We start from the raw sequence: 25,541 nt of genomic DNA, 5'->3' as shown, positions 1-25,541 counted from the left end.
CCTTTTAACATGAACTATAAAAGATGCCTGTCCCGTCTCAGAAGGAAGAAAGATAAGAGTGAGTTGTTATGGGTAGGTGAGTGGTTTTTTTGTCTTTGTTTTTTGTTTGGTTTGTTTTTGCTGTTCAAGTAAAAGGGGTGTTTTTAGATCTGCAGGGGTTTGTTTTTGGTTTTTAGCTCTGTTAGGGAGAATGTTTCTGATTGTGATACTGGAATTTCAGCCAGTTGTTTGAGAGTAACTTCTAAGTTACTGTTAAAAAGACATTTCCTTATTCTTCCTTCCTTTTGTCTGAAAAGCACTTATAATTCTTACCTGCATCAGATTTCCTGGGCTAGTTAACTTCATACTTAGAAGGTCTCATACAGGCAATGATACACTTTTTTTTTTTAACACAACTTTTTTCTGGTGCTTTTGCTCTGCTTTTTGTGTGAGCAATGAATAAGTACTTTGTCATAACCACCTTGCTAATGTAATGGCAAAACTGCTAAAGGGCTAGTATGGAGGAAATAATCCATTTTGCTCTTTTTGGGGGGGGGGTAATAATGCTGGATTGCTATGCATGCACAACTAGGTGGGCTTTACTATGCTGATTCTCACTGCCTGTTTTGTACACCTCTGCTTTGCCTGTAGCTTGATACTGGGCTCAAATAGGTCAGGTTATTCTGACATGGTAGTAAGGATATGCTGTAGGCTGCTTAGAGCTACAGGTATTCAGAGGCTTAATTCCTACTGATCTTAATAGGAACTGAGCTAAATGTGTTTATGATTTGTGTGCAACTACTCATTCTGATTGTTTATTTTGTTTAATACAATCATGGTGACCAAAAATGCTAGATATATGCTTAGTGCTTGAAATCCGATATAAAAGTATAAAGTAAATTCTCCTTAAAAAAAAAAAAAAATCTGTCTCAGCTTTTGCTGTGTCAGAGGCATGAGCGTTTTTCCTAATGTTATTACAGCATGTAAGCATTACTGGGAAACAATTTCTTGCTTCGGAGGAGCTAAAGTGAAATTGTCACCCCTTGAAGTCAATGGATTTCATTCTTGACTTCATCAACTCATATCTGTGTAAATGGCTTCAGTGCAGGCAACGCTAAAAAGGCCATATCCTAGATTCAGCAGATGCTAACACATCTTTCTACTATGGCAAATGGTTTGGTATGGGCAGACTAGTTCTAGGGGAGACTTTTCCAGAAAGCATCATTTCTTGTCAAACTTGCACCTAATAATTCTGTCGATAGGAGAGTCCAGCCGTCACTGAACATTTTTGAAGAACCTGCACTAGGTACTCTGGATGCCAAGCAAGAGATGGCAGATGCAGAATTTCACAGGGTGGTTTTGACAGGAGAGGTTAAACACTATTTGTTTCTTATGCTGCATATGAGACTCTTACTAGATTTTAGTAATATCTAGTACAACACCTGTTAGAAGTTACTAGGCATGTGCCTAGTTATTTCACTTCAAGTGAAATCTGTATTTGTGGCAACAGGCAACTGAAATAACTGTAAATTTCTGCTCAAACAGCTTAGTTTAAATAAATGTTGACAGGATTATTAACTACCAAACTTTTATGTACTTTCCCAAAGAACTTGAATTCTTATGTGAATTATGTCAAAATTTCTTTTTCTCAGTTTAACGAGCCCTTCAGGGAAGGACCTGACTATGTGAATCTGATCACAAGATAGTGACTCTGGAGCTGCTGGAATAGGACTGTTTCTGTGTTAAATCACAAATGGGAAAGATTACATTAGCTTGCTTTGCTTCTAGAAGTGGAAACAATAAAAGAATTTATTGTGCTTGTTCTTTAAAAATAAGTAGGGGCTTTCTGGATGGGATAAGAGATCACAGAACATGGATTAGAAAAAGATCTGAAGTCTAGCGCTTACTGATTTAACTTAGTTCCTGATTCATATCTATTTTGATACCTGTGCTGCTCTTAAACCTTGGATCGCATGGTGTTTCAGGCGAAACTGAGGGATACAGAACAAAGGTTGAGACAAAAATGTTTCATCAGTACTTATTTTTAGATTTAACTTTCTTGCAGTTTCTGTAAATGTTAGTGTTTACAGCACGCATTTCTGCTTTGCTTTCCCACCCTCTTGCCCCTGCAACTTCTGTTTTGCATATGTTGCATTTTCTTGCTGAGCTGCAGCAGCTGTTTCTGTCTGTGTAATTTAAACTTGTATGTTCAGGAGGAGCTGGGTTTTCACATCACTTTCTTAAACTTTTTTTCCACAGTAGTTCCATGTCATTGAGGAGAGCCTTTCATTTGTTATTTTTAAGTACTGTATGGATTTTGCAGTCTGCTTAGAGTTTAAGTGAAGCTGTGAAAGGCTATGATAGCAACTGGTACAATTCAGAGATGGTTTAGTCTTCAAGTGTCTAGACTGGTTTACAAACTTGTGGGATTAATCTTGTTGGAGATGCAAGTTCTTGCTTCATTTCAGGTGTTCAATGGTTCTAAATTCTACTTTTGGAAGACTATTTTTATCACTTCTCTGAAGTCCACATAATTGGATATAGCAATCACAATCCTCAGCTTGCATGGTCAACCACTGCTGACCTCAGGGTGTGTAAGACATACTCCATTTTTCTTTTCTTTTAAGCAATTTCTTTTAACTTATGTTTAAAAACATTCTTCTTTAAAGTGAACTGATAACACTAATAGTTCTTGAATGCAGCTAGTTATTACTTTCCAGCACAACCTGCTCTTTAATGGTAGGTCTCCCTGTTTAACAAAAAAAGGGACTTATCTATCTAACAGGCATGACTGAATAATAAACATATAGTTGGCCTTCTGATCTTGCAGCCACTGTGTACCTTGAAAGTCTACTGATCTACAACTTGATTTCTGCCTGCTGAAATGTGTAGAGTTAAGGCAGCTTTTGATGTACTACTAGATAAACGTTTATCATTTACTTCAAAAAGACATACTCCCCTCTGAAGACTTTCATTACTGATTCTATCTACTATGAGGAAAAAATGCTGAGAAAGAACAGGTGGGAATGCTATTACTTGAATAGTCACTGTTTATAGACACAAAATAATATGCCTATTAAAAAGGGATATTACATCTCAAAGCCAGCTAACTTATCACTGGGGAAGGCAGATGTTGGTGGAAGGGCATTTCCTTTTAGACAGTTAAGCATGGTACTTAATTTGCTCTTTGGTGGAATCAGAACTTACTCATCCTCTTTATCCTGGGGAATTAATTAATTCTTTCAGGACACAAGGATGAAGACCCTGCTGAGCGTAGGCAGGGCCTGCACACAGGCTGTGGGCACTCTTGCTATTTTTCCTCCTGCACACCCATGCATATACCAGCTGTAATCTGGCCCCATTATTATTGTGTTTATTCTCCTCAATTGCCCATCACAAACATCTGGGAAGCTGAATGGAAAATAACCACAAATACATTTACTTCAAGTTGCTTTGCATAGCACTATAATTAGAGGCTGGAGACAACTGTTCCCCTTGATCATTAGATAGTAAGGCATTGCTGTTCTTGGTTTTTCTGAGTACTACTGTATATTCCATCTTAGTAGCCATCCTTTCATAGACTTTTAAAGTGGTTGGCATGCTTAAACTAATGCGAAAGTGCTGTAAGTTAATGCATATACTCTGCTGTCCTGGAGGACTGGTATAGTCTGCCTTGAAAGCAGGAGTGGCTGCAGACTGCCTGCAGATGTTGACAGGAAGGAAAGTTGCTCATGCATGGTTCCACTATGTTTCCTCAGATCCCTTTTTTTTGAGTAATGTTGGGCAACTGCTCCTAACCCTTAATGGCTTCCTTGTGTTCTTTCACCCTCCCTTGTTCAGACTGTGTAGCCAGCTGCCGGGGGGGACAGCAAAGTGACAATGACTGGTGCAACACAGTTTGTGGGCAGATGATGCATCATAGTGTATGGACATACAGTACAGTGGGTCTGTTTCCTCTGTAACTGGTGACTGCTGAGTGCTGGGTAACTTGGCTCACACCTTCTTCAGAGAGGATGGAGCAGACCATGAATGACATGGAGAGAATGCAGTGTTTGCTACTTTGGCTCTGAAGTATTTGAACAGCAGGTTAAAGCAAGTTATTACTGTTTCTGGATCCTGTTTAGTCCTGGGTTCCTTGTCTGTATTGATAATGAAAGCTTCTTTTTCCATCCTGTTTTGGAGATGTTTGATCACTTTTCTCTACCCTTCCTCATGTGGCATTACAGGAAATCATAAAATAACTCAGTCTAGCATGCATAGCATGCATTGCATGAGGTTGTGCATGGAGATGCTGATCAGCAGTTCCCAGTTGGGATGAAAGATGGAAGATATGGGGAAAGACAGGAAGGTTATGAAATACTCTTCACAAGAGCCTCATGCTGACTTTACACCCAAGTGTGAAGGAATTGCTTCTGTGATCATCACTGTCTCTGAGCTCAGACAATGTCCTTGTGCATAGCATGTGATGTTTGAAGCACCCTTCCTTAAGAGGTAATGGTTGATGAAGGCACTACTAACATGCTGCACATAGCAGCTGGATATTTTGTCATCATGATTAAGTGAAACATCAAAACACCTCTAAAACAAAACAAAAGCTTACTCTGGGCTGACCAGAGCTTTGAGGTAGGTCTGTCCAGACCTCTTCCCCCAAAGAGCTTTTAAACTCAAACCTCAGGTTCTCTTTAAACAGCCTACATCAGACAAGCCTCTTAATAGAGACAAATGAGAGACAAGACAGATGAGACATGGGGACCAGTTTATAAACAACCCTCCTGCTGCTTACTTTGTCCTTGCTCCTAGTCTTGGTTTCAGTCAACTCTGCGACTTTTGGGGTTGAAGCAGACTGCAAGTTCACTCTGGTGCCTAGTGAGGGTTTTTTTTCCATTGCCACTGGGGCTTCATTCTAGCTTCTCCTGCTGCTCTCGGCCATCTCCTGAGCCTGAACTGTGTGCTCCTGTCTCCTTGCTGTTTGCTTCTCCCCTGCCATGAGTGTATGCAGTAGCTCTCAAATGAAGGTGCCACGTCCTTTTCCCTGCAGAGGGGCTCACTTGGCTCAGTTGCTCTCTTTAAAGGAATATAATATACAAAGGGAAATAAATTAGATACTGTTTCTCTCAGTCCATAACAGAGACTTTTTTCTGGAAAAAGGGTCTGTTGTGATAAATGTGAAATGTGCAATATAAATATTTAGCTAGCTGTTAACTCATCTGTTAATGCTTTCTGGCTATCATCTAAAACTGTTTGTATGCTGCTTTGTATGTCGTCTTCGTTATATGGCAACTTGTAAAAGCCTCCCCCCCTCCTTTTTTTTTTTTTTTTTTGAGACGGAAAAGAATGTTAGAAAAACATACAAAAAAGCTAGTCCTCTGGCAGTTATTCACATCTCCAGGTTGTGCAATGGTTAATCTAGGGTCTCTCTGAAGACTGCCTTGTACCTCCATTGGAATTTGGGTTTATTCTGTGGAGCCCCTAATTACTGTTTTCATGGTCTGGACTGCCCATTTCTGCTAGTTCAGCAGACATGATGTTTGTAATGTGGAAAAGAGGTTCAATATTTGGTATATTTTCTGCATGCTATGAATCATTCTGCTCACCTTTGGCACTGTCTTAACAGACCTCCTGTATGAACAAAGCTCTGCTCAATGAGGTACTTGGATCAGATTAAGAGGAAAAGGAGGAACTGAGAAATGTAACAAATAGTCTTCTACTAAAAGTAATGCAGCTCTTGCACTATTCTGCACAATGAATTTGGTTGCTTTTATCCTACTCTAGTCCAAAACTACATAATGATTTCAGAGAACTTATGGCAGAAACATGCCCAAATTTACCACAAGTGTAATGAAAAGTTAAATATATAACATCTAGCCAGTTACGTGACAACTAGAGGAACAGCAAGATACTTTAAAATATGATGACAAACAATGATACTGAGGAGGAGGAACATGCATGAAAGAAACAACCAAACAACAATAACAAGAATAGAGATGCATTTTCATTAAATGAAACCATCTTAAACAATGACCTTTCTGACAAACCACAGAAGTACCAAGTGTGCAGCCTTTTTCATAGAGGTTTTATTCTGGATTTTTGCACACATACCCCCTGGAAGCTTAATGCAGTCCAAATGTCCGTCTCTTGGACGGGGCCTGTGGGTATCTGCTCTGTAACAGCTGTTTGAGTGAACGAGTGAAAGTTTGCAGGTTACTCAGGCCAGTCGCAACAACCAGAGGGAATCCATGTCCCCTACTATTCTCTCCACTTGAATATGAATTTCATTCATTCAATGTTTTATTTGTCTTTGTCCTGTTTTTTATGGGAGGGAAGTGGGACTGGGGAGAAGAGAGGGAACAAAATTGTTAGTAAATGCTATATTCTAAAACATATGCTTAGAGTCTGCTGAGAATGCCTTGCCTCTGAATTTGGTTCAAGCTACCTCAAGTTCCTGCTGACACTGGCTGTTGTAGCACTCACCACAGTCATACTGTATTAGAAATTGATAGATGTCTTATTTATCATGCCTAGAATTTTTGTTGCTTTGTTCCCCAAGGCAAATATTGAAAACGGGGGACAGTAGCCATGTGGGATGATACAGAAATTGGCAGGTGTTCCTTCCTAGACTTTCTACAAAGGAGTAGATTTTTATGAAGAAAATACTTCAGACTTATTTTTATTAGTTTATTGAAACCTTTTTAATTCTCACTTCTTGCTAACAGCTTTCATTGATGACATCTATCAGGTCAAACAACCATCTGGCTCTTGCATCACAGGGTTATTATGTGACTCTAATCTGTCATAACAATATCTGCTAATAACATTTGCAAAACCCAACTTGAGAGCTTTACTTAAAGATTAATTGCATTCAACCAAGGGTAGGCTATTAAGAGTGGAAATTTCTGCGATGGACAAATGTTTCACCTATGTCTATTTAATGTTATGCTCCCCACCATTCTGTGTGTGTGATTGTTCTATTTTTTCCAATAACTGTCGTCATGGTTCAATGTTAGTTATCAGAAACAGTCTCCAGCCTTCAAAATTTCATTAGAAATAATGAATTTTGCCTAATGCCTGTGAGTCTGTGAAGATATGAAACACATGAGTTCAGATAAGAATAAACTATTGCCACTCTGATTTGATAGTGTTTTATCAGAATTAATGTCCCATGTACACCCGGTAACTTTTACTGCAGTTTTAAACTAAATGGAAGTAACACAGTTCCAGGAACTCTATTGTACAAAGGACAAAACCCAATAACTCAAAATGGAAAAAAGATAGTGTCTTTCTAACAAAGCATGAGAAAAGAGACAGACTCTTGCTGTTGTACTTCAGTGGCTCTGTGTGTATAGATGTGTGCCTATGCTTACATGATGAGCCATGAGGAGCAAAGGGCTAAAAAATCCACTGGTTGAACATGACCATAGCAGCAGCTGAATATTGAGTGCCCTGCATCCAGTGTGCTTCCTTCTCTCCCACTTCTCACTTAAGCTCTCTTCCTGCTGTAAGAATAACCCCATTTAGATGCAGATCAGGCAAAACCATGTTAGTCGTTTGCCTGTGAAACTATGCAGGTTAACACTGTTTTTGTCCATATACACAGAACAAAGTAGCATGGTCAGCATGTAGGTTGGCCACAGCCGTGTTGTACCGCTACAGCTGCTTCTCAAGTGCAGGCAGGCCTTCATTCAGCCGTTCTGTTCTGAATTATTATAGTTTGGATAGACTTTCGTATAGTTTCAGAAAGGGCATGTTAATGTCTTATACCTCTTGAAAGACGCACTTTTAAATAAGATGCAGCTGCATTGTATTTTCAGTCCATTCCCTTGCTGCTTTATAAGAAAAGATGACTAACTCATTTACGGCAATACTGAGCAGTAATAATTTTAAATTTATGGGACACCCAGTGTCTAGATGCCTTAGGGTGCCTGACAGGCTATAACTTAAAACATAGCTTTAAAAAAGCAGTGTGACTTAACACAATAGGACTGATGGAGAAACAGAAACCCCATTGTGTGATTAAACAGAACAGCATCTCACAAACAATATCAAATCCAAACTCTCTGCAGCCTGGCCCAGAGGGGTGCTATTGTTTTCTCTGAAATGTCAGGAAGGAGAACACACTTGAGCTAAGAGAAAGCATTTATAAAGGCAAACTTCGCACATGGTAAAACAGAACCAGCTAGAGCTTTAGACTGAGCTGTAGGATTTGTTGATCTTGTTAACCAAGGATGAACAATTCAGAAAGGAAACAATATTCAGTGGCAAGTATCTCTCAAACTTCTATAGCTATTTCTTTTCTGCACTTATTCAAAGAACACTTGTTGTCTTATTCATTAGATTAATTTGTGTACACATGTGCATGCACACACCCCCCTTTTTCTCTTTGATTCCTCTTCTCTATCAAATTCAGGGAGTTACAGAGCTATTAAAGCCAGCAAGGAGTTTTTCTTCTGTTCTTAGAATCAACTTTTGCCCCAAAGTGTGGGTTTACAGGGTTGTATCAAGCTTTTGTTAGCCTCTTTGAACAGAGAAAGCAGTTCCTGAGAGGGCGCAGCATAAGATCCTTTCCCCCAATTATTTCAGTATCTCCAGACCTCTTCTCTGCTTTATGAAGTCAAGTGGATCTGTAAAGTTTAGTTAGGAGACTTCATCTAGATGAGTTAAGTTGTTGGAATCATTCTATCACTGCTTAAAAGGAATAGCCATATTTCTTATTTGTTTCTCAGTTTGGCAAATATAAAAATGATGAAGGGGATCAAAAGAAAAATAGCTTTCTAATCTTTCTAGTGCTTTTGAGACTGTGCAATTTCACTAAGCAAAGTTAAGTCACATAAAATAGTTGTAATAATACAATTTATGATCTTTTAAACATAAGGAAAAGTTAAGGAAATATTTGTTTATTTTTCTAATGTACATTATAGACCTTGGCAATGATATCTGAAAGTCACTGGAGCCAGAGTTCTATACTTGGTAATTGCTGCTTGTTACATGTTTTTGAGCCAGAAAGGATTGTACTGAAGGTCTAGTCTGACATCTTGTATAAGATGGACTTGGAAAGGAGAGTCAGTAATTTGCATGGTGAAGCAAATTATCCTAGTAAGTATTATGAAAGATTATCTTGTGCAACTTTTAATAAGAGTCCAATGTCTAGTTTTTTTTAGTTGATACTGTGACTGTACCCAAAGGGGGAAAAAATTAGGCAGTCTCTTGAGTCTTGCACACAAATATAACTTCCAAAACAGTGCCTTTCACAATTACATATCTACCTCATGGTATCTCAATCAAATAACGCTAACAAGAATACAGTGCCCCCAAAAGTGCCATAGCCAGAAATTTGCACACTATGGTATTGAAAAATATTTCTATTTGATGGATAGTGAAATTCAATTTAGATAGTTGCAATCTAAAAATAAGCACTTTTTACACAGATTAATAGAAGATCTGAGAGGGGCACAACTTAAATTAACAGAAATTCATGCTATTCAGTGGGTGGCCATAAATCAGACTTATTGTTATTGAAGTAAGCTCCTCAGAATGTTATGAAACTTGTTTTTTAAAAATTGCCAAGACAGAGTCTAGTTCTTCGTATGATTTTTCTACTCAGTTTGGTGTTCTGTAAAACTATAGGCCATATGGGTGGATGTATGTTTTTTCTTTAAAAAAAAAAGCGCACATACAAACAAAAACCTAGAATGATACAACTACTGAAGGTGGGATTGAAGGCATGTACCTAAATGTGGTATACATGCAAAGAAATGAAATACTGTTAATTTCAGTGAGCATGGGTTGGTGTAAAGCTCTTTGACTGTATTTTTTTTCCCAAGAATATAGTGTACAGAACAATAGGTGGCTTGCAGCACTGTTTGCTGCTGATCCTTTGTTTTCAGCTGACTTAACTCTAAATTCTGAATGTTTGGGGCAGAACTGCTAAGTAAACATGGTGTTAAATGGAATATAATGAGGATTAGAAGTGAGAAGTCAAACCTCTGTCTTCTAGGCCTGTGTTTAAAGGAATAAGAATTTCCCACTCTCCTGGGAGAATTTGTTACAGAAGTGAGCAGTAAGTATTTCCTGGGAGACTATGTTATCAACTGAGAAGGTGACTTTCGTGGAGGACAGGCAGGTAGGAGACAGACTAAAGAACAATGAAAGGACTAAGATGAGTTTAGGAAACTCCAGTGAAGAATTCCCATTTTTTCAGGAGAGTAACTGTCAATCCATAAGTTAATAGCAGTCATTTGGGTGTGTGCCCTAAGGAATAGTAAAGTATTCCTAACTATAGTATCTATAGATTGGCTGCGGTTGAAAAGCCAAACTGATTCTTGATTTCTTAAACATTGAGTAATTTTTTTTACTCACTTCTCTAAGTAATTTTTGTGTCTCAACTCCTGAATATCATCCCCATTTAAAATTTTGAATTATATGCAGGAAAAACTGTACAGTCTCAGTTATGACAGAAAAGAAGACTTTATAAAACCAAATTGCTACAAAACTTAAAGTTGGAAGCTGGTAAATAAGATGATATCAATGTTAAAAGTCTTTGAAGAGTTCACATAATATTTCCAAAAAGGTTTAGTACTTAATACTTTTATTTGGATTTCAAAAGACCCCACCTTCTGTTTGTCAAGGAAAAGTCATATTCTTAAAATTGACTAGGAGGTCAACTCTTTGCCAATAGATACAGCTTTCCCAAATCTCTTATGACCTTGAATTCTATAGATGGCCCAGAAATAATGCAAGTCCAACATGATTTTAAATAAAGTTTACAGAAAAACAAGGGAATGGTATGGGAATGTTTTCAGTGTAAGCTTTCATTGTAAGCAGAGCTCAATACAAAAATAGCGATAGGACATAGTCCTCCTGTATTGTGCACGGGACTCAAAAACAAAAGAAACAACATTCCATTTATGGGGCTGACTGTTCTACTGTCTCTTAAGAAATATACCTCTTATCATTCAGTGTCTTGATTTCAGCCGTTCTAAACAAACATACAAACCAACAGCATCCTCAATCACACTCCAAGATACTGGACCCTTGAAGTCAATGAGAATTCACCTTACAGTTCATATCTATTTCCCCCCACCCCTAATAATTTGGCCACCTGGGTTTTTGTTTAACACCTCAGGTCAAATACCATTGATAGCTATGAATTCAACACTTCATAAAAGGAAAAAAAAGAAATAAAGGTCTGGAAGCACTGGAGCCATGTGCCTATCCTTGCAACATGTGATCTCTTTGAATTCAAAGTCCGCAAGATAGACTGAGGTGATGCTGATGGTGAGACCTGTGGTGCAGTGAGGAAGATTTATGGAAAAAATGGATTTTAAATCTTTTGAAAGAAGGAAAAAAAAAAGCATTTGGTTGAAAGTGATTTTTTGTTTGTTTTTTGTTTCCCTCCTCTTTAGCAGAAAGGAGTACTAGAAAAATGAGGCAGGAATGAAAACAAGTTGTGAGTACGGAGGATGGAAAGGGGTCAGACAGGAGAGTAGTGGGTATGTAGGCTGCAGTGCAGTAAGACAATATTTGAACATGGGATCTGATCTAAGATGACTAAGGGTATATAAATATCTTAGGGGGACCACAGGGTTAGCCTTAGTTCCTCCAGTAAGTGATGTAGACTTACATGTTTACTACAGGCCTTAGAGCAAACTGTTCCCTGTTCTGTGACAAGGTCCCCTGACAAAGAGAATTAAATTGCTCCAGCTCCAAAGCCCAGGAAGAAACTAACCCGTACATAATGTGGATAATTAGGGGATTTAAACCCCGGACTGGTGCTACAGACACAGCTAAACATAGCACAGATAGGTAGAAGGTAGCGAATGTTCACGCTGTTGAAAAGAAGGTAACGCTAGTGCTGGTTTTCTGAGAACGAAAGGAAGAGGGTGAGGCCAAAGGGTATAACAATTAAGTGAAAGATGTCCTGAGACAATCTCTGAGCAATGGACAGGACAGATTTTGAAAATGTGCTTACTGTGCCAACATGAAATTTCCATAGCTGGCAGTTCTGAAAAATTTTCTGTGTATATAGCCATTCTCCAAGGAGTTAAAAATATTCTGCGCGGCAGTTTTACGATACCCTACATAGCGGAATGTTCAAGCTTCATGGAGAAGTAAAAGGGGTTGAAAGTCTGAATATCCAACACCACATGGCAGACATGAAAGGTAGAGGTCAGTAATGAAAGTCATCATCCATCTGCTATAATATTAACAAAACCACTGTAAGTTCATAGTACAGTATAGTCAGCTGTCTTCCTGCTACAGGAAAACCCAACACAGTGTTCCAGCTTCCCTGTCCTGTTCAGAAACAGTGGAAAAATACTTCACAGCATTAAAGCTCTTTCAAGGTTTTATAAAGAATTTATTGTGTGGTTGGATTGCCAAATGTGGTGAGTTAAATGATGGGCCTACAGCAGGTACTGAAAGGGAGCTTAATTTCTATGTGTTTTTCAACAAATATCAATAGTTGTGCAGACTAGGAATCAGCCTGGTGACAAAGCTTGTGTTGTGTGAAGATCCCTCTCAATCTTAAGCTGCAAGTAGGAGAGGAAGTAGGTAAATTTAAGACTTATTGTTCCCAGAAGGAGCATGTGATCAACTCAATGCAAAGTCTAATGGGAAATGGGGCCTGAGAAGGTATGACCTTTATGTGATGGGGCATGTATGTAAATGGTTAGGATTGAAGGAAGTAGCTCTCCAGGGAGAAGGTGGATCTGGAAAGTCACTTTCCATTAATGAAGAAAAAAGGGAGGGTTGATCCTGAAGGGGCTGACAGAAAAAACAGGGTGGGCGAGATCAGTATAGGAAATAGCACTCAAGCAGAAACAGGATATCACTGAGTGGTGGAACACACTGTTAGGATTCTTAAGAATAGGGACCAGAAGTTCTTTTGCTACAGTATAAAGTGATTATGCCAGTTCCTGCCACTGAAGAAAATAATGGAGATGGCTTACACAGAATGTTTAAAAATATTAATTTTTTGTGCTCTAATTTCTGAGTTTCCAAGGTCCTCCATATTCATGTTTTTATGGGTTCCTTTACATCAGGGCATAGCATGCGACTATACCAGGAGTCACTCCATGGCTGTGTCCAAAAGCAGGAAATTTTAAGGCTGGGGCAGGTGTGCACAGTGTTGCCTTGGGTACTTGTCTAGCCTCCAAGTATTTCAGACATGGAAACTTTCTTAGCCAGATACAGCTTCTATGAATGTAATAACCTTCAACAGACTCTGTTTACATCAGTGAGTAGAGTAGCCGTTTGAACCTATGCAAACTGCTAGAGTTATGAGGGCTAAAAATTCTTTTTCTTCTTTCCAGTTAAAGCTGATCAACTGACACCAACAACAGGGGGTTAGAAAAAGAAACAAAGTCAAATCAGAGTAGGTGGACAGCTGGGGTCTGAGGTCCCTCTCTAATGTCCCTGTTGGGTGGCATGGACACCAGTCTCTGACACTCCCAGGCCTAGCATGTAGGCCTGTGACTGTGAATGGCCTTTGAAGCTAAGGGTGTAACAAGAAAATACTTGTTTTCTATTATGCAATAGGGAGTCTTAGGCACAGATGTGTTCCACAGAAGAGTGTAAGTAGTAAGTAAACTGTAAAGTTTATATACCTAGAAAAATTCCTGTTTTCTGCCTGGCTTAGAATGCTCTACATATGACAGCACTGAGTTAATGAGGTGAAACTGTTTCCACAGACTCTCTGAAATACTACAGGCTCAGCCAATAAAGGGCTCTAATCGCGGCCTGTGATTTTACATAAACTATGTAATTCACTTGAGCTCAATGCTTCAAAAGCATCAGGGAAAACTACCTTGAACTTGTTATCTCTGTTCCAATACTTTATCTCTTAGCATACCATCACTTTTCATGCATCTCTCTCTAAATTTATAGAATCACAAGAAATGGCTGGAAAAGACCTCAGGAAATCAACTGCTGTAGGACTTTGTCAAGCATGAGCTATACCTATGTCACTTCATACTCTTGCCTAAGCTATTCTTAAAGACCTCTGTTGATGAAAGCTCTGTGACCTCCCTGGGCAGTGTGTGCGAGACACTTAGAAAATATTTGCAATGTCTGAATTCTGACTTGCTTCAGTTTGTGTTCATTCTAGTCATATCCATAGTGGGCATTTAAAGTTTTTCCTGGTTTTATTTAAAGTAAGTTCTAATGCATTTGAAGTCTTCCTTTCTCTGGACTAAACACTTGAGTATCTTCAATCTTTCTTTTGAGACCATGTTTATTAGACTTATGATCAATGCCTACTGCTGTCATCCAGGCTTTACTTCTACTTTGTCCATAAGGCCTGTAACTGCCATAAAAGAAATTAGATATACTTGATGTGATTTGTTGTTGACAAAGACATGCTGGCAATTATTTGGCAGCTGTCCCACTTCTTTCTAGAAACATGATGCCTCAAAATTAATCTAGTTCTCCAGCTGAGGCTTAACTAATACTGAAGATTTTATCTTGCAGTCTTTTGTGCTGGGATGTATAAACAAGAGCATATTTGACATTTTCACAACAGCAAAATAACTTTGACTCCAGTTTATGACCTACTACAGCTTCCAAATCTTTTTAAAGAGGTGCTACTTAAGCAATTGCGTTGTTTTCTATTCCTGTTGCCGATGCATTTCAGCTATAAGAGCTCTTCATTATTGAACTGCAACCTGTTTTTTCAGATCACGTCTCCAATTTGTCAGGATTAAAATATAAATACTACAGGGCTCAGGTCAGACCCAAGTAGTATCCTCCTATTTTGAGTTACTGCTACTCAGAGTACTTAAGATTTTTTAATCGTTTTCTACTAGCTCTTTAGGCTTCTTCTCTATATTGTTTACATGAAATTGTCACATGAGACAGTGGCAAAAAACTTACTACAGTCATACTATGCTTCCTTCAGGTCTGTGTGACATGGATTAATTAAATGATCATTACTTAAAATAGAACTATGAAACCTGAGTTACTAGCTAAATCTAGTACTAATTCACTTAAATTCTGTCGTAAGCTTTTTCAAACCCTAGTTTAAGAACCTGTGAAACAACAGGAGTGAAAAAATAATATGCAGTCAGCTTGAGAATGGAAAGGCAAACATAAATGGATTTTAATATTTTTAAAGGGGAAGGAGAATCGTCTTAACCTTGGGATCCTAGAGGCTAACTCCCAGGACTTCAAATATCTGAGAAGAAAACTGACAGTAACTACTCTGTATGTAAACAAAGAGACATAAGTTAAACACTAACCCTACCATATACTGCCTTGCATGACCTTGAGTATGACAACACAAGAAATCTGTATTGGTTTACAGAAAAGCCAAAAAAATTCAACTATGCGTTGATTGGAAGAAAGCTTTAGTGGGGAAATAACTTTTAGGCTGAAATGCTTACTGAATTCAAAAAGCTTTGAAATAATTGGTTTAGAAAAAAAAAAACAAGCCACAAAAAGAAAGCAGTCCTTAAAAATAGCTTCAGAAGGAATTTTCCCAAGCAAATCAAAGTACATTAGGGAAAGAATAACTTTAGGTTTTTCAGATCACCAGAAAACACAGACAAAATAAACACTGTTAGAACTGGAAAAAACCTGAGACACTGAGTAGAAGGGGCTTGCTGTCATATTTACAAAAGGCTTGTTTAATTGTTTAGGAAAGTAGATTGTCTTCAATCTGAGACTGAGGTTTCTAATCAGTAGTGTAACATATGGTTTAGGTTGAGTCCATGTCAACACAATCTGTTCCAGGTTCTCTGTGTATAACTGTCCTGTTCTATCATCACCAGACAGAGAAAAGTAATCAAGTCTCCTTGGGACAAAATGTTGCCTAAAGATATGTGGGAGATGCAAAAGGCCCTTTGTGTGACCTTCTCTGCTTGTCGCCTGAAATGATCGCACTTTTTTTTTAAATACTTGCTTGTACTGTAAGGACAGAAGGAACCCAACTCAGGAAAAAAAGTAGTAACAGGAGACAAAAGAACTGAGTAATTGTTACATTTATTTGGAACTTGGAAGATGCCTGTAGGATGCTAGCCTATCAGTTTACCATGCTGTCCTGGTTTTTGACCTAAATATCTTTGAGAGAGAACTGGGGGGGAAAAAAAACCCTCAAGTTTTACTTTTTCCCTTGCAAATACACTTATTTTAGTAGCTGATTCCATGCTTACAGCTTAAGTGCACTTTTAATATATAAGGTTGTTTAATGACACCTAAAGCAAAAATTTAACTGACTTTGCAAAGACTACCTAGATGGCACAGCTGGGGAAAAACAGCCACTGTAATTAAGTTATTGGAAGTGGTAGCAACCACAATAGTAGATGGAGCAGGCTGTCACATAGCAGCTGGAGAAACATCTCCACGAGTGCTCTTCTGGGGGCCAGAACTGTGTAATTTCTCTGCAGCAATGCTGGGGCTGTGTTAACAGTGCCCACTCTACAGCACATGCTGCCATGGGAAGTAAGGTTTCACAAAAAGAATCAGTGAAAGGCTTCATCCAGTAGAAACAGCTGAAGAAACAGCCACAGCAAAGACCTAGGAAAGTTAGAAAACTTGAAAATGTTATAAGTGAACCTCTGGGAACAGAGCTAATGGATTCCTTGCTCCAGTTCTTTCCCTCCCTTGTTCTTTCTTTCCCTACGCTTTAATCTACACCTGCTGCCCTTATCTCCCTTCTTGACACCTCTCCCCAGTCCCAGCTTCATTCTGTCCTCTGAATGAGTGCTTCCTACCCACTGAGTTTATCCCTCTGTGAATAACCTCCCTTCCCCTTCTCAAAGCACTTGAGCTGGTGTGACATTTACTGCTATTGCACTGTTAACCCTATTCCCTTCCCTGACTGGTATCTGCTGTTTAGACTGTGAGCTCTCTGGTGGGGCAAGAAAATGTGCCACCTAGAAAAATTATTAGTTCTTAGACAAGACTGCAACAAACATGATGGAAAAATATCTTTCTCATATCCCTAGTTTACAGGATTTTCTTGATCACAGCTCTTCCATTCATCTTGTGTCAGTTTTCAGAAGGTGCCTATTTTGTGTATTGCTAGGGGAGGATGGGTTGCTGAATTACTGTGTTCAATGGAGAGAAGGATTGTCTTTTTTCATTGACATTTTTAAGTCCGAGTTGCATCTAAGCTGGCTTAAGGAGGTTCAGCTGCCAATAGGCACTGCTACTATGCTGGTTCATGCTAACTGAAGATGTTTTTCGCCATATTAATGTAAAATGATATTGAGAATATGAAGGTATTTGCAGTATCTCTCAGCTGCTGGCTTTCTCATGACAGCTCTGCTTCAAATGGCAGCTCAGTTGATTGGAGAACTTTTCACATGAACCATTCATGTGAAATGGTCAATTAAGTCTAGCAGATCTTGATTAGGAAGACATGTATTGGCAGACAAGCTGAGTTTTTGTAAGGACTACTACTTTGCTAGGATCCCTTATTACATTTTGGTGGGTCCCTCTAACACCTTAGTATCAGTGTGCCTTCAGAAGTTTATCAAGCAATAAGATGCTGAATCTCAAAATACAGCCACTGTGCCTGGTAATTACTAATAGCAAGGGTGCCATTGTCCTCAAAGCAGGGCAGACTCTAAAGGCATACGTAGCTCTTACAAAACTCTGCTAATTAATTTGATGTTTCTGTTTCTAAATATTTCATTTAAGGGTATTATACTTGGATTGTTTTTCAGGAACAATTGAAGAACCAGTATGTCTGCATGCACTGGCATGCTGTTTTGGTTATAGCAATATGATATCATATTCAGCTTGTCAGTGTTGTCTACCAAAGCTGCTGCTATTGGCTTTAAAGAAGAGGAGGATTCTTCCCATATATATTTGCCTGTTTCTTTGAGGGAAGGAGTCAAGAAAAACTCAAATATTTTTAGGCTGAACTCTGTATAACTGAGAAAAGAACAAAAAATTGAGAGGCCCATATTCCTCTTCCCATCTTCCCCTCCAGTTCTATCATTACACAAGCTAAAATGCTGGCTTCCTGAAAGCTCAAATGCAAAGTGGGATAGTGCAAAGCCTTTTTTCTGTCTTGCTCCAGACAGATACACTGCAGTGTAGAAGGTTTGGAAAATAGTCTGCCATGAAAAACAACAATGATCCCATACAAAGTTAATGACCTTGTACCCAGTCAGAGAAACTGGCTTGTCAAATTCCAGGGAGCTATCTGACTGAAACCCTTGAATACCTGCCAAAGCTAAACATTATTTGCACACTGGAAAAGTGCAGATACACACGTGTAAGGAGGTAGGCTGACAATATTTGAAGTGTCTTGCAAATGGGGTATATACCAGGTTAGCCAAGGATTGTGTTTAAAGTGCTGGTCCTGTTCTTACCAGATTAGAAGGAAGCGGATGAGATTGGAAAGGAGGTACACAGATACAGGAGAGAAGTTTTCAAAACATAGCTGCAAACTTTATTAATCTTATAAATGTAGGCTGGGGATGTGGGGGGGGAAACCGTTATCATGAACAACATCCCTTCTGGGATTTCAGTTGGATGTCAGAACCAAATTCTGGGATCGCTATAGTTGCAGCAACAACTAATACTCTAATATTGAAGGCTGCAAGGAACAATTAAAAGGATAAAAGAGCATTTGCCTCTGATTTCATTCCAGCTGCCTTGAGGGGCAGGGGGAGGGGAAGAAAGAAATGTGAAGTCCCTGAAAACTTTTAAGGATGATACTATGCCATCTAAACAATGGATTAGCTATGAAAAGCTATCCCTTCTTCTGGAGAACAGATTTTATTTCTAAGCTGTGGGATACTTCATCTTCAAGATTCCAGAAGTAAACAGGCCAGCCACTGATTCTGCCTTAAGTCTTTCTGTTTCTAGTTATATTTTGACATGCTAACTTATTAAGTATGACCCTTAATTAAATGTTCCTGGGATGGAGGGAGAACCATATCGTGCTTCTGGTATGATGTTGCAACAAGCATTAGAACTCCAGACAAATAATTCCTGTAATTTTGCTTGTCACTACACATGGCTTCCTTCCATGGAATTTCATTTGGGATGTAGCAGCTTCCATGACTGCATGAGAGTTTTCTCCTGAAAATACCTCCAAAGTGACTTTTCTCTTTCCAAGGATGTTATATAAGTGGTTTCTGACACTGTCTATTAGACTTTAAATTTGAAGGTTGCTTGATGCCCTTGTGTTTCTCCTTAATGTTTCATGTAGTTATAAACAACTAGCTACAGAGCAACATAAAAACAGTGGCCTTACATGTCCAGTTTCTCTCTGTGCTAGATTACAAAGGAGTTATACCTCAGAATGTTTGTTCTTTGAGGGGTGTGAGCTTTCTCAACTGTTTGGCATTGTGCAGACTGTTGGTATACTCTAAGATAAGTCACAGAAAGCTTTATGGCACTACAGTAACCGAGGCAAAATTAACTCGCTGTATGACCAAACCACTTAGGAAAAAGAAAGCAGAGTAACAAGAAAGCCAGATATGAGGGTTATTCTCTGTTAGGTTAGTTTGGAGTAGTTTGGCTGCAAAATAAGATGAATATGCATCTACCATATAAATATAAAGGTACCTTTATTTTAGAGGTAAGAAAATGGAAGAAGGGACCTCTCCAAAGACTCTGGCAACAAGTTAATGAATCTTAGGAATTACAAGTATCAAACTCACAAGGATTAGGATTTCTTTGTGTTAAGTTTATAATAGTTCAAACTGTACATTATGCCTTTCTTTGTTACTTGTGCTGCATTATTCTTTCTTTACATACTGTGTTATCTGGCTAAGGTTACCACAAAAAATGCTTGTTTGCTCGTTTCTTTGTTTCTTTTCTCTCTCTAATATATTAATTCTGAATGTCTTGTTCTAGTGAGGTATGTTTCCCAAATTTTTTTTTGGTCCCCAACGATTCATCTGACTGATTCAATTGGAACCAGTGCTAAAACTATCAAAGCATTTTTACTTAAAGAGTTTGCCAATGAAAACCCAATCCAGCTGTCCCCATGATGCTTGTATTTCTTTCCATATTTCTGCAGTTATATTTTGTAAATAGCAACTGACATATGCAGAGCTAGTTAAAAATACAAAAGTGATGTTACCCAAATAACACTAGGAAACAAAATGCAGTACAATTATGTACATGAAATAATTAAAACTCTAATGAACTAGCAACCCCTGCAAAATCATAGTAGCAACTGGGAAAACACTGATGGAACTTTTCTCTAAGACTTTTCCACAAGTCCTGTGCTGGCCTGGTGCAAGCAACTTTTCCTTTATCTTAAAAAGGAAAGGGGGGAAAAAAAGGAAAGGAAAATGACCTCTCTATCTGAGACCTGTTCAGTGGCTGGCAGTAAGTTTAAGAAGTCTTTAAGGGACCAGGTTGGGTTAATTGCAATGTATTTTGTGTATCTAAAATAGTGAATATGCTCATGTACATGCCATATGTAATGTCACTGTGCAGTGAAACTGAACATGTGAAATTCATCCACTTTCACATTTCCTTACAAACTCTGTGTTCCCTCAGGAAGAAGGAAGCGTTTATGGAGTTTTCAGGCAAATCTGTGTGTGGTTGTTTTTTTTGTTTGTTTTTTTATTTAAAGATTTCACAATGAAACTAATATTTTTCCCTTTTCTGTGTATTTCATCCTGGCATTTCAACTGTGTTTTGTTTTAATACTCTGGATTAATTTCAGTTTAAAACACTAAGTAAAATGTGTGTGTTTTCATGTTCAGACTCCATTCAAAACTGGATTCTATTACAGTCCATTTTCTCAGGACTATGCCCACAGAGACAATTGATCTTTGAAATTCTTGCAGGACCTTACTTGGTATGCCTATTCTTAATTATATGAACTAATAACCTTATTTTGTGTAGGTATCAAAGCTACTTTCCTCCTGTTCATGGAACATCATCTACTGCTGTTCAGCCCAGCTGTGGTAGATCAGCTCCCCTGAATAACACTATAGAAACTCTGTTCTCATTAATCGGGGCTAAAGAGACTCAGACCAGTCATTTAGGTTTTCTCTGGGTGACTGTGGCTTCTGCATGTGATGTTTTGTCTGAGTTGTGCACACAAACCAGTTTTTCAGATGTTGTTTTAGAGCATGGCTGCCACCCGTCAGTTTAGTTAAGCCACACTGAATGCTCTACCTCTTGGCGATGAAGCTGGTTGTTCTGTGAATGCAAACATTCCTGGGCTGGTTCTCCCTCCCCTCGATTGCACCTGTTTTAGTACATGTGCCAAGAAAACAATACTTGAAAACAGAGCAAAGAAAATGATGTTGGCAGGTGTTTCTGTTGCTTAGCAGGGAAGTTGAAGAAAGAAGGCCATTAGGCATGGGGAAGGTTGGTGATTTAACTGTACAAGATAGACACTACCTACTGAGATATTTAGTGCAAAGATATTTTCATGCTTGGCAGTGACTTTCTGAAAATAAATCAATGGGACAATGTGAATCGTAATACAGAGGCTAAAAACTTCTTGATAAGAGTGGTTTTGGAGGGTGCACACAAAGGCATGCTACTCTGGAAATGGGCTGACAAACTGTTCTCCCTTAATTTGTTCAATGGAGCTTGTATTGAGGAATATAAAGCTATTGAGCTGTTCCATGTTATCTGACAGCTGTTTGTATTTCTTTATGCCTGGGTACTAGGATTTTTATGGTCTGTGAGTCTGAGACTGGGTCAGCAATGAGTTGTTCTGTCAGCATAGTTGTTGCATGGCATGACTTCATGCTCCCAGGTTGCTGCCAGCTATGCAGCAAACCCTGGTGTAGGTGCAGCTATGGTAACAAACTATGTATTCACTGGGTCAGTTGGTCATTTTGGAGATGACTTAGCAATACCAGCAAGGTAGCATCTTTTGCTGGTGTATGCTGCATCCTCAGCTGAAGACTTTGCTGGCATAGGCATCTTCTGAAATCAAGTATCTTCATGACAGAAGACCACAGCAGGCTATACACACCCATGTTATGTACCAAATACAAAACTGAGAGTTATGTTGAAACTTACAGTGCTCCACTCTTGTCCTTCACTGGTGATCAGCATACATCTAGTGTGATACAATGTCTTTCATCTTTTTCTGTCCAATAAATTTAATTTGGATCTCTGAGGCCTCAACTTCCTTGCAACTGCAGATATGACAAAATGGAACAGCTCTGTAACATAAATGTCTGCTCTAACAGCAGTTGTCAACTTTATGCTCAATAAAGCTGAGTTTATCCTCCCCAGTGGCCATTTTATGAATCAGAAAGGACAAGTACCAACAACACCTGAAGCTAATTTATAACACCTTATGGTCAATGGCTGACTAATTAACTCCCCAAAAAATCCTGGTACAGGTGACCAGGCAGTTGTAAATGTCCTATTAATGTGACAACACCTGTTACACCAAAAATGGAGAGACTGGCTTCTGTGTTTTGTCCAACACTAGCATCTTTCCTATTTTGCTTTACCTGAATGAGATACGTCTAACTGCACTTCGTGTTGAAATACTAACGGATGAAGTTTATAAATGGAAATAATTTAATCATACCTACCTCAAGGACTTAAAAACAAACATGTAAATGCATTGCAAATTATGCTGTACTATTTCTGTTCTGTGAAGTTAAATGTAGTCTTATAAGGTGCAAATGAAGCACTGTTTCAAGTCTGATCTGATCTTTACTGTTCTCACTAGCCCCAGTATTTTAAGTTTAAAAAAAAAAAGCCAACTTTTTTTTTTAAGAAAGAAATACTTAGGCCATTGTAAAGTGGAAATTAATTTTAAAATATAGCTGTTGGAAAAGGTCAAAGCAAGGGAAAGTGATTGTGACATTCTTATATTTATTAAAACACATTGGCTGCAATGCAAGAAAGCATTCTAGTCTAGAAAAATATTTAAGTATGCTCAGTTATGCATCTGGGAGCTTTGGGGCTGGATCCTAATTAACAGAATAGTTAAATTTTGCTATTACTCTTAAAACTGAAACCGTAGGCCCAGGTAACTTAACTCCTTTCTGTGCAATGTAGGTTTTTAAAATTGTTAGAATTTAAAATTAGATTTATTTAAATTTATTACATTTAAATTGTTAGAATTTTTAAAATTGTTAGAGTTGTTAGAATTCTTATTGATTTACATAGATACTCATTTTTGAGAACTTTTTAATGAAACTGTCTGGGCTGTCAATCTAGGCTTAAAACTTGTGTGTCTGTTTTTATTCCCAAAGTTATTCTTCCAACCATAATTGTTTGATTCAGCCTTTCTTCCACTTTTCTTGTCAAAGGGGGGGCAATGTCTAACTTACTGCTGCTATCACTCATGTATTGAACGACATCATGCAGCAGTATACACATACCCCACCACCACACATTTATACCTATATATTACCTCCGTTAAATCTTTTAAAAGCCATATGATATCTACAGCATGACTCTGCAGGTATTAACCACAAAATGGCAATACTGTGCACAATGAATAAGGACACTGGAAAGTAAACAAAGGGAATTTTCTACATGATTAGCCACTTTTTTACTCTTCCCAAGATGTCTGCCTATGGGTAGGAAATTTCAGCTATTGCCAACAGGATACTGGATTAGAATGCAATTGATCTGAAACAATAATCACGATTTATGATTTCTGTGCCCGAGTGAAGCCCAGGTGCGTCTGCCAGGCTTCACGATCAACTCCATGGTTCAAGTCTGAGCCCTACCACTGTCAGCTTACCTCTCTCCTTTCACACCTGCCTGTATGTTACAGCAGTGCAGAAACCAGACTAAAAAGCCCAGATGCTGATAAAGGCTGATCATCAAAACAATACTGTGTCACAAGGCCCCGGGCAGGTGAGGAAGAGCTAATTACTCTGGAAATGTAATCTAATTCATGGGTGAGGAAAGCGCTCTCCTGCTCCTCTTCTCCCCTCTCCACAGTGCACTGCTTCTTAGTTCAGTGGCAACAGACACAACGAGAGGCCGCCCCTTCTAGTACCCGTGGTTCGTCTTCAGCACCAGACCTCAACACCCTCGGCAGCGGACGCCTTAAAGGGCTTCTATTTTACTCACGATGCTCACAGCAACATCGCCCGCAGCAGTTTAAACCCAGCGTCGCACGAAACGGCCGCCCAACCGCCCTCAGGCGCGCGGCCCTCGAACGCTCAGCCCCGCCCCGCCCCCACTGCAACCGCCGCTAACGGTCGCTGCCCCGCGGGGCTCGCGTGCCCCTCGAACGCTCAGCCCCGCTCTGCCCTTCCCCCCCTTGCAACCGCCGCTAACGGTCGCTGCCCCGCGGGGCTCGAGCGCCCCCTGCAGCCGCCCCGGCCCGGCCGCCCGCCCTGGGCGGCGCAGCCCCCCACCGCCGGCCGTGGCGGGCACCTCGCAGGCTGCCTGGCTCCTCCCCTCCTCCTCAGGAGCAGGGAAAGCCCCGCAGCCAGCCCCTCTTCCTGCCTCCCCCCTGCCTCGCTCGCTCCCGGTGCAATGGAAGTCCCCAGTAATCTTTCTTCCCGGTAGCAGGCAGCGGCCCTGAGTCAGTGGAAAATGCTGGGCATGTACGTGCCGGACAGGTTTTCCCTGAAGTCGTCAAAAGTGCAGGACGGGATGGGGCTCTATACGGCCCGGAGAGTGAAAAAGGTGGGTGACCGCCCCCCTCCCCCGCCGCCGCGCCGCGCGCTCGGCCGTTGGGCGAGCGGGGCCAGGGCCGCCCGGCCCGGCCCGGCGCTGCGCGGCGGGGAGCCGCTGCCACGTATCACAGGAGAGTGGGGCGGCTCCTTCGCCCCTCGCCGGCGGCCGCGCTCAAACTTCTCTTCAGCCCCGCTTTGTCGGCGCTGCCTCCGCTTCCGTCCGCCCGGCCGGTCTCCCTCTCCTCGGGGGAGGCACCGCCCGCCACCCTTCCCGGATCAAACGGAGCCTCCCGGCGTCGGGCCGGGGCGGCGAAGGGGCATGGGGGCGGTGGGGGGGCAGCGGGCCGCTGCGCCACCGCCCGCAGGCCCGGCCGCGCCGCCCAGCGCCCCGTGGGGCGGGTGGAGATTGTGTCTCTGGGGCTCCCCCCCTCCCCCCCGTTCTTTCATTTTTAGTTTTATCCGTGTTTCTTGCTTTGTTTTGAGGGGGAAAAGCTCCTCTGGGTAGGGCTGCCTTCCTGATTCTCGCCGTGCTGCAGACCAAAATGCACCTCTGCGGTGCAGTTACCCGTCTGTCCCTCGCAGGCTGCTGTCACTTGGCCGCTCCTAGAGCATGACAGGGTGGGCGATTTAATTCATCGTTTCCGGATAGTAAAACCGGGCCTGTGAAAGAGGTGATGCCGCTGAACTGCAATTATCTGTAAATCTCTCTTGCTCCAAACAAGTTATGTCCCTTGACACTTTCTAATTGAATTGAAAATCTCTTGATTATCTAAAATTCCAGTTACTTATAATTATTCAGGCAGCTTGTTTGAGCAGCTTACTCAAACAGCTAAAGGCATACCTTAAATTCTTCTGCATTAATATAAACCTCTAGTTGTTTTATATATTTTGCTTTGCATCCTTGTCCCACTTTTGGCTCTGACTGGTTTCAGAGGGCTGCCTTGTAATTGTGATGTCGTTTCATCCACAAGGCTAAGATACCTTGCTTTTGGGGCATCTCACCTTTAAGGAGCCTGGGAGTTAATGGGA

The 25,541-nt window shown here is 40.2% G+C and overlaps 1 protein-coding gene across 10 annotated transcripts in view; it reads left to right on the top strand.

Moving 5' to 3' along the window:
• Positions 1–24,351: 24,351 nt before the first annotated feature.
• The window catches only part of PRDM5 (PR/SET domain 5), a 96,980-nt gene continuing 95,790 nt past the window's right edge, over positions 24,352–25,541 (top strand). For all 10 annotated transcript variants that reach the window (XR_010884363.1, XR_010884366.1, XR_010884364.1 and 7 more), the window contains exon 1: positions 24,352–24,522. Coding sequence is in view for 6 of the 10 variants with exons in the window: in XM_067297664.1 (XP_067153765.1) it covers positions 24,430–24,522 (93 nt within the window). In the remaining 4 variants the exon portion in view is untranslated. The remainder of the gene's footprint in view (positions 24,523–25,541) is intronic.

The sequence above is a fragment of the Apteryx mantelli genome, chromosome 5 (genome assembly GCF_036417845.1).
Source record: "Apteryx mantelli isolate bAptMan1 chromosome 5, bAptMan1.hap1, whole genome shotgun sequence".
NCBI lineage: Eukaryota > Metazoa > Chordata > Aves > Apterygiformes > Apterygidae > Apteryx > Apteryx mantelli.
Note: the sequence above shows the minus strand (reverse complement) of the source record. Positions and strands in the feature narration are given on the sequence as shown.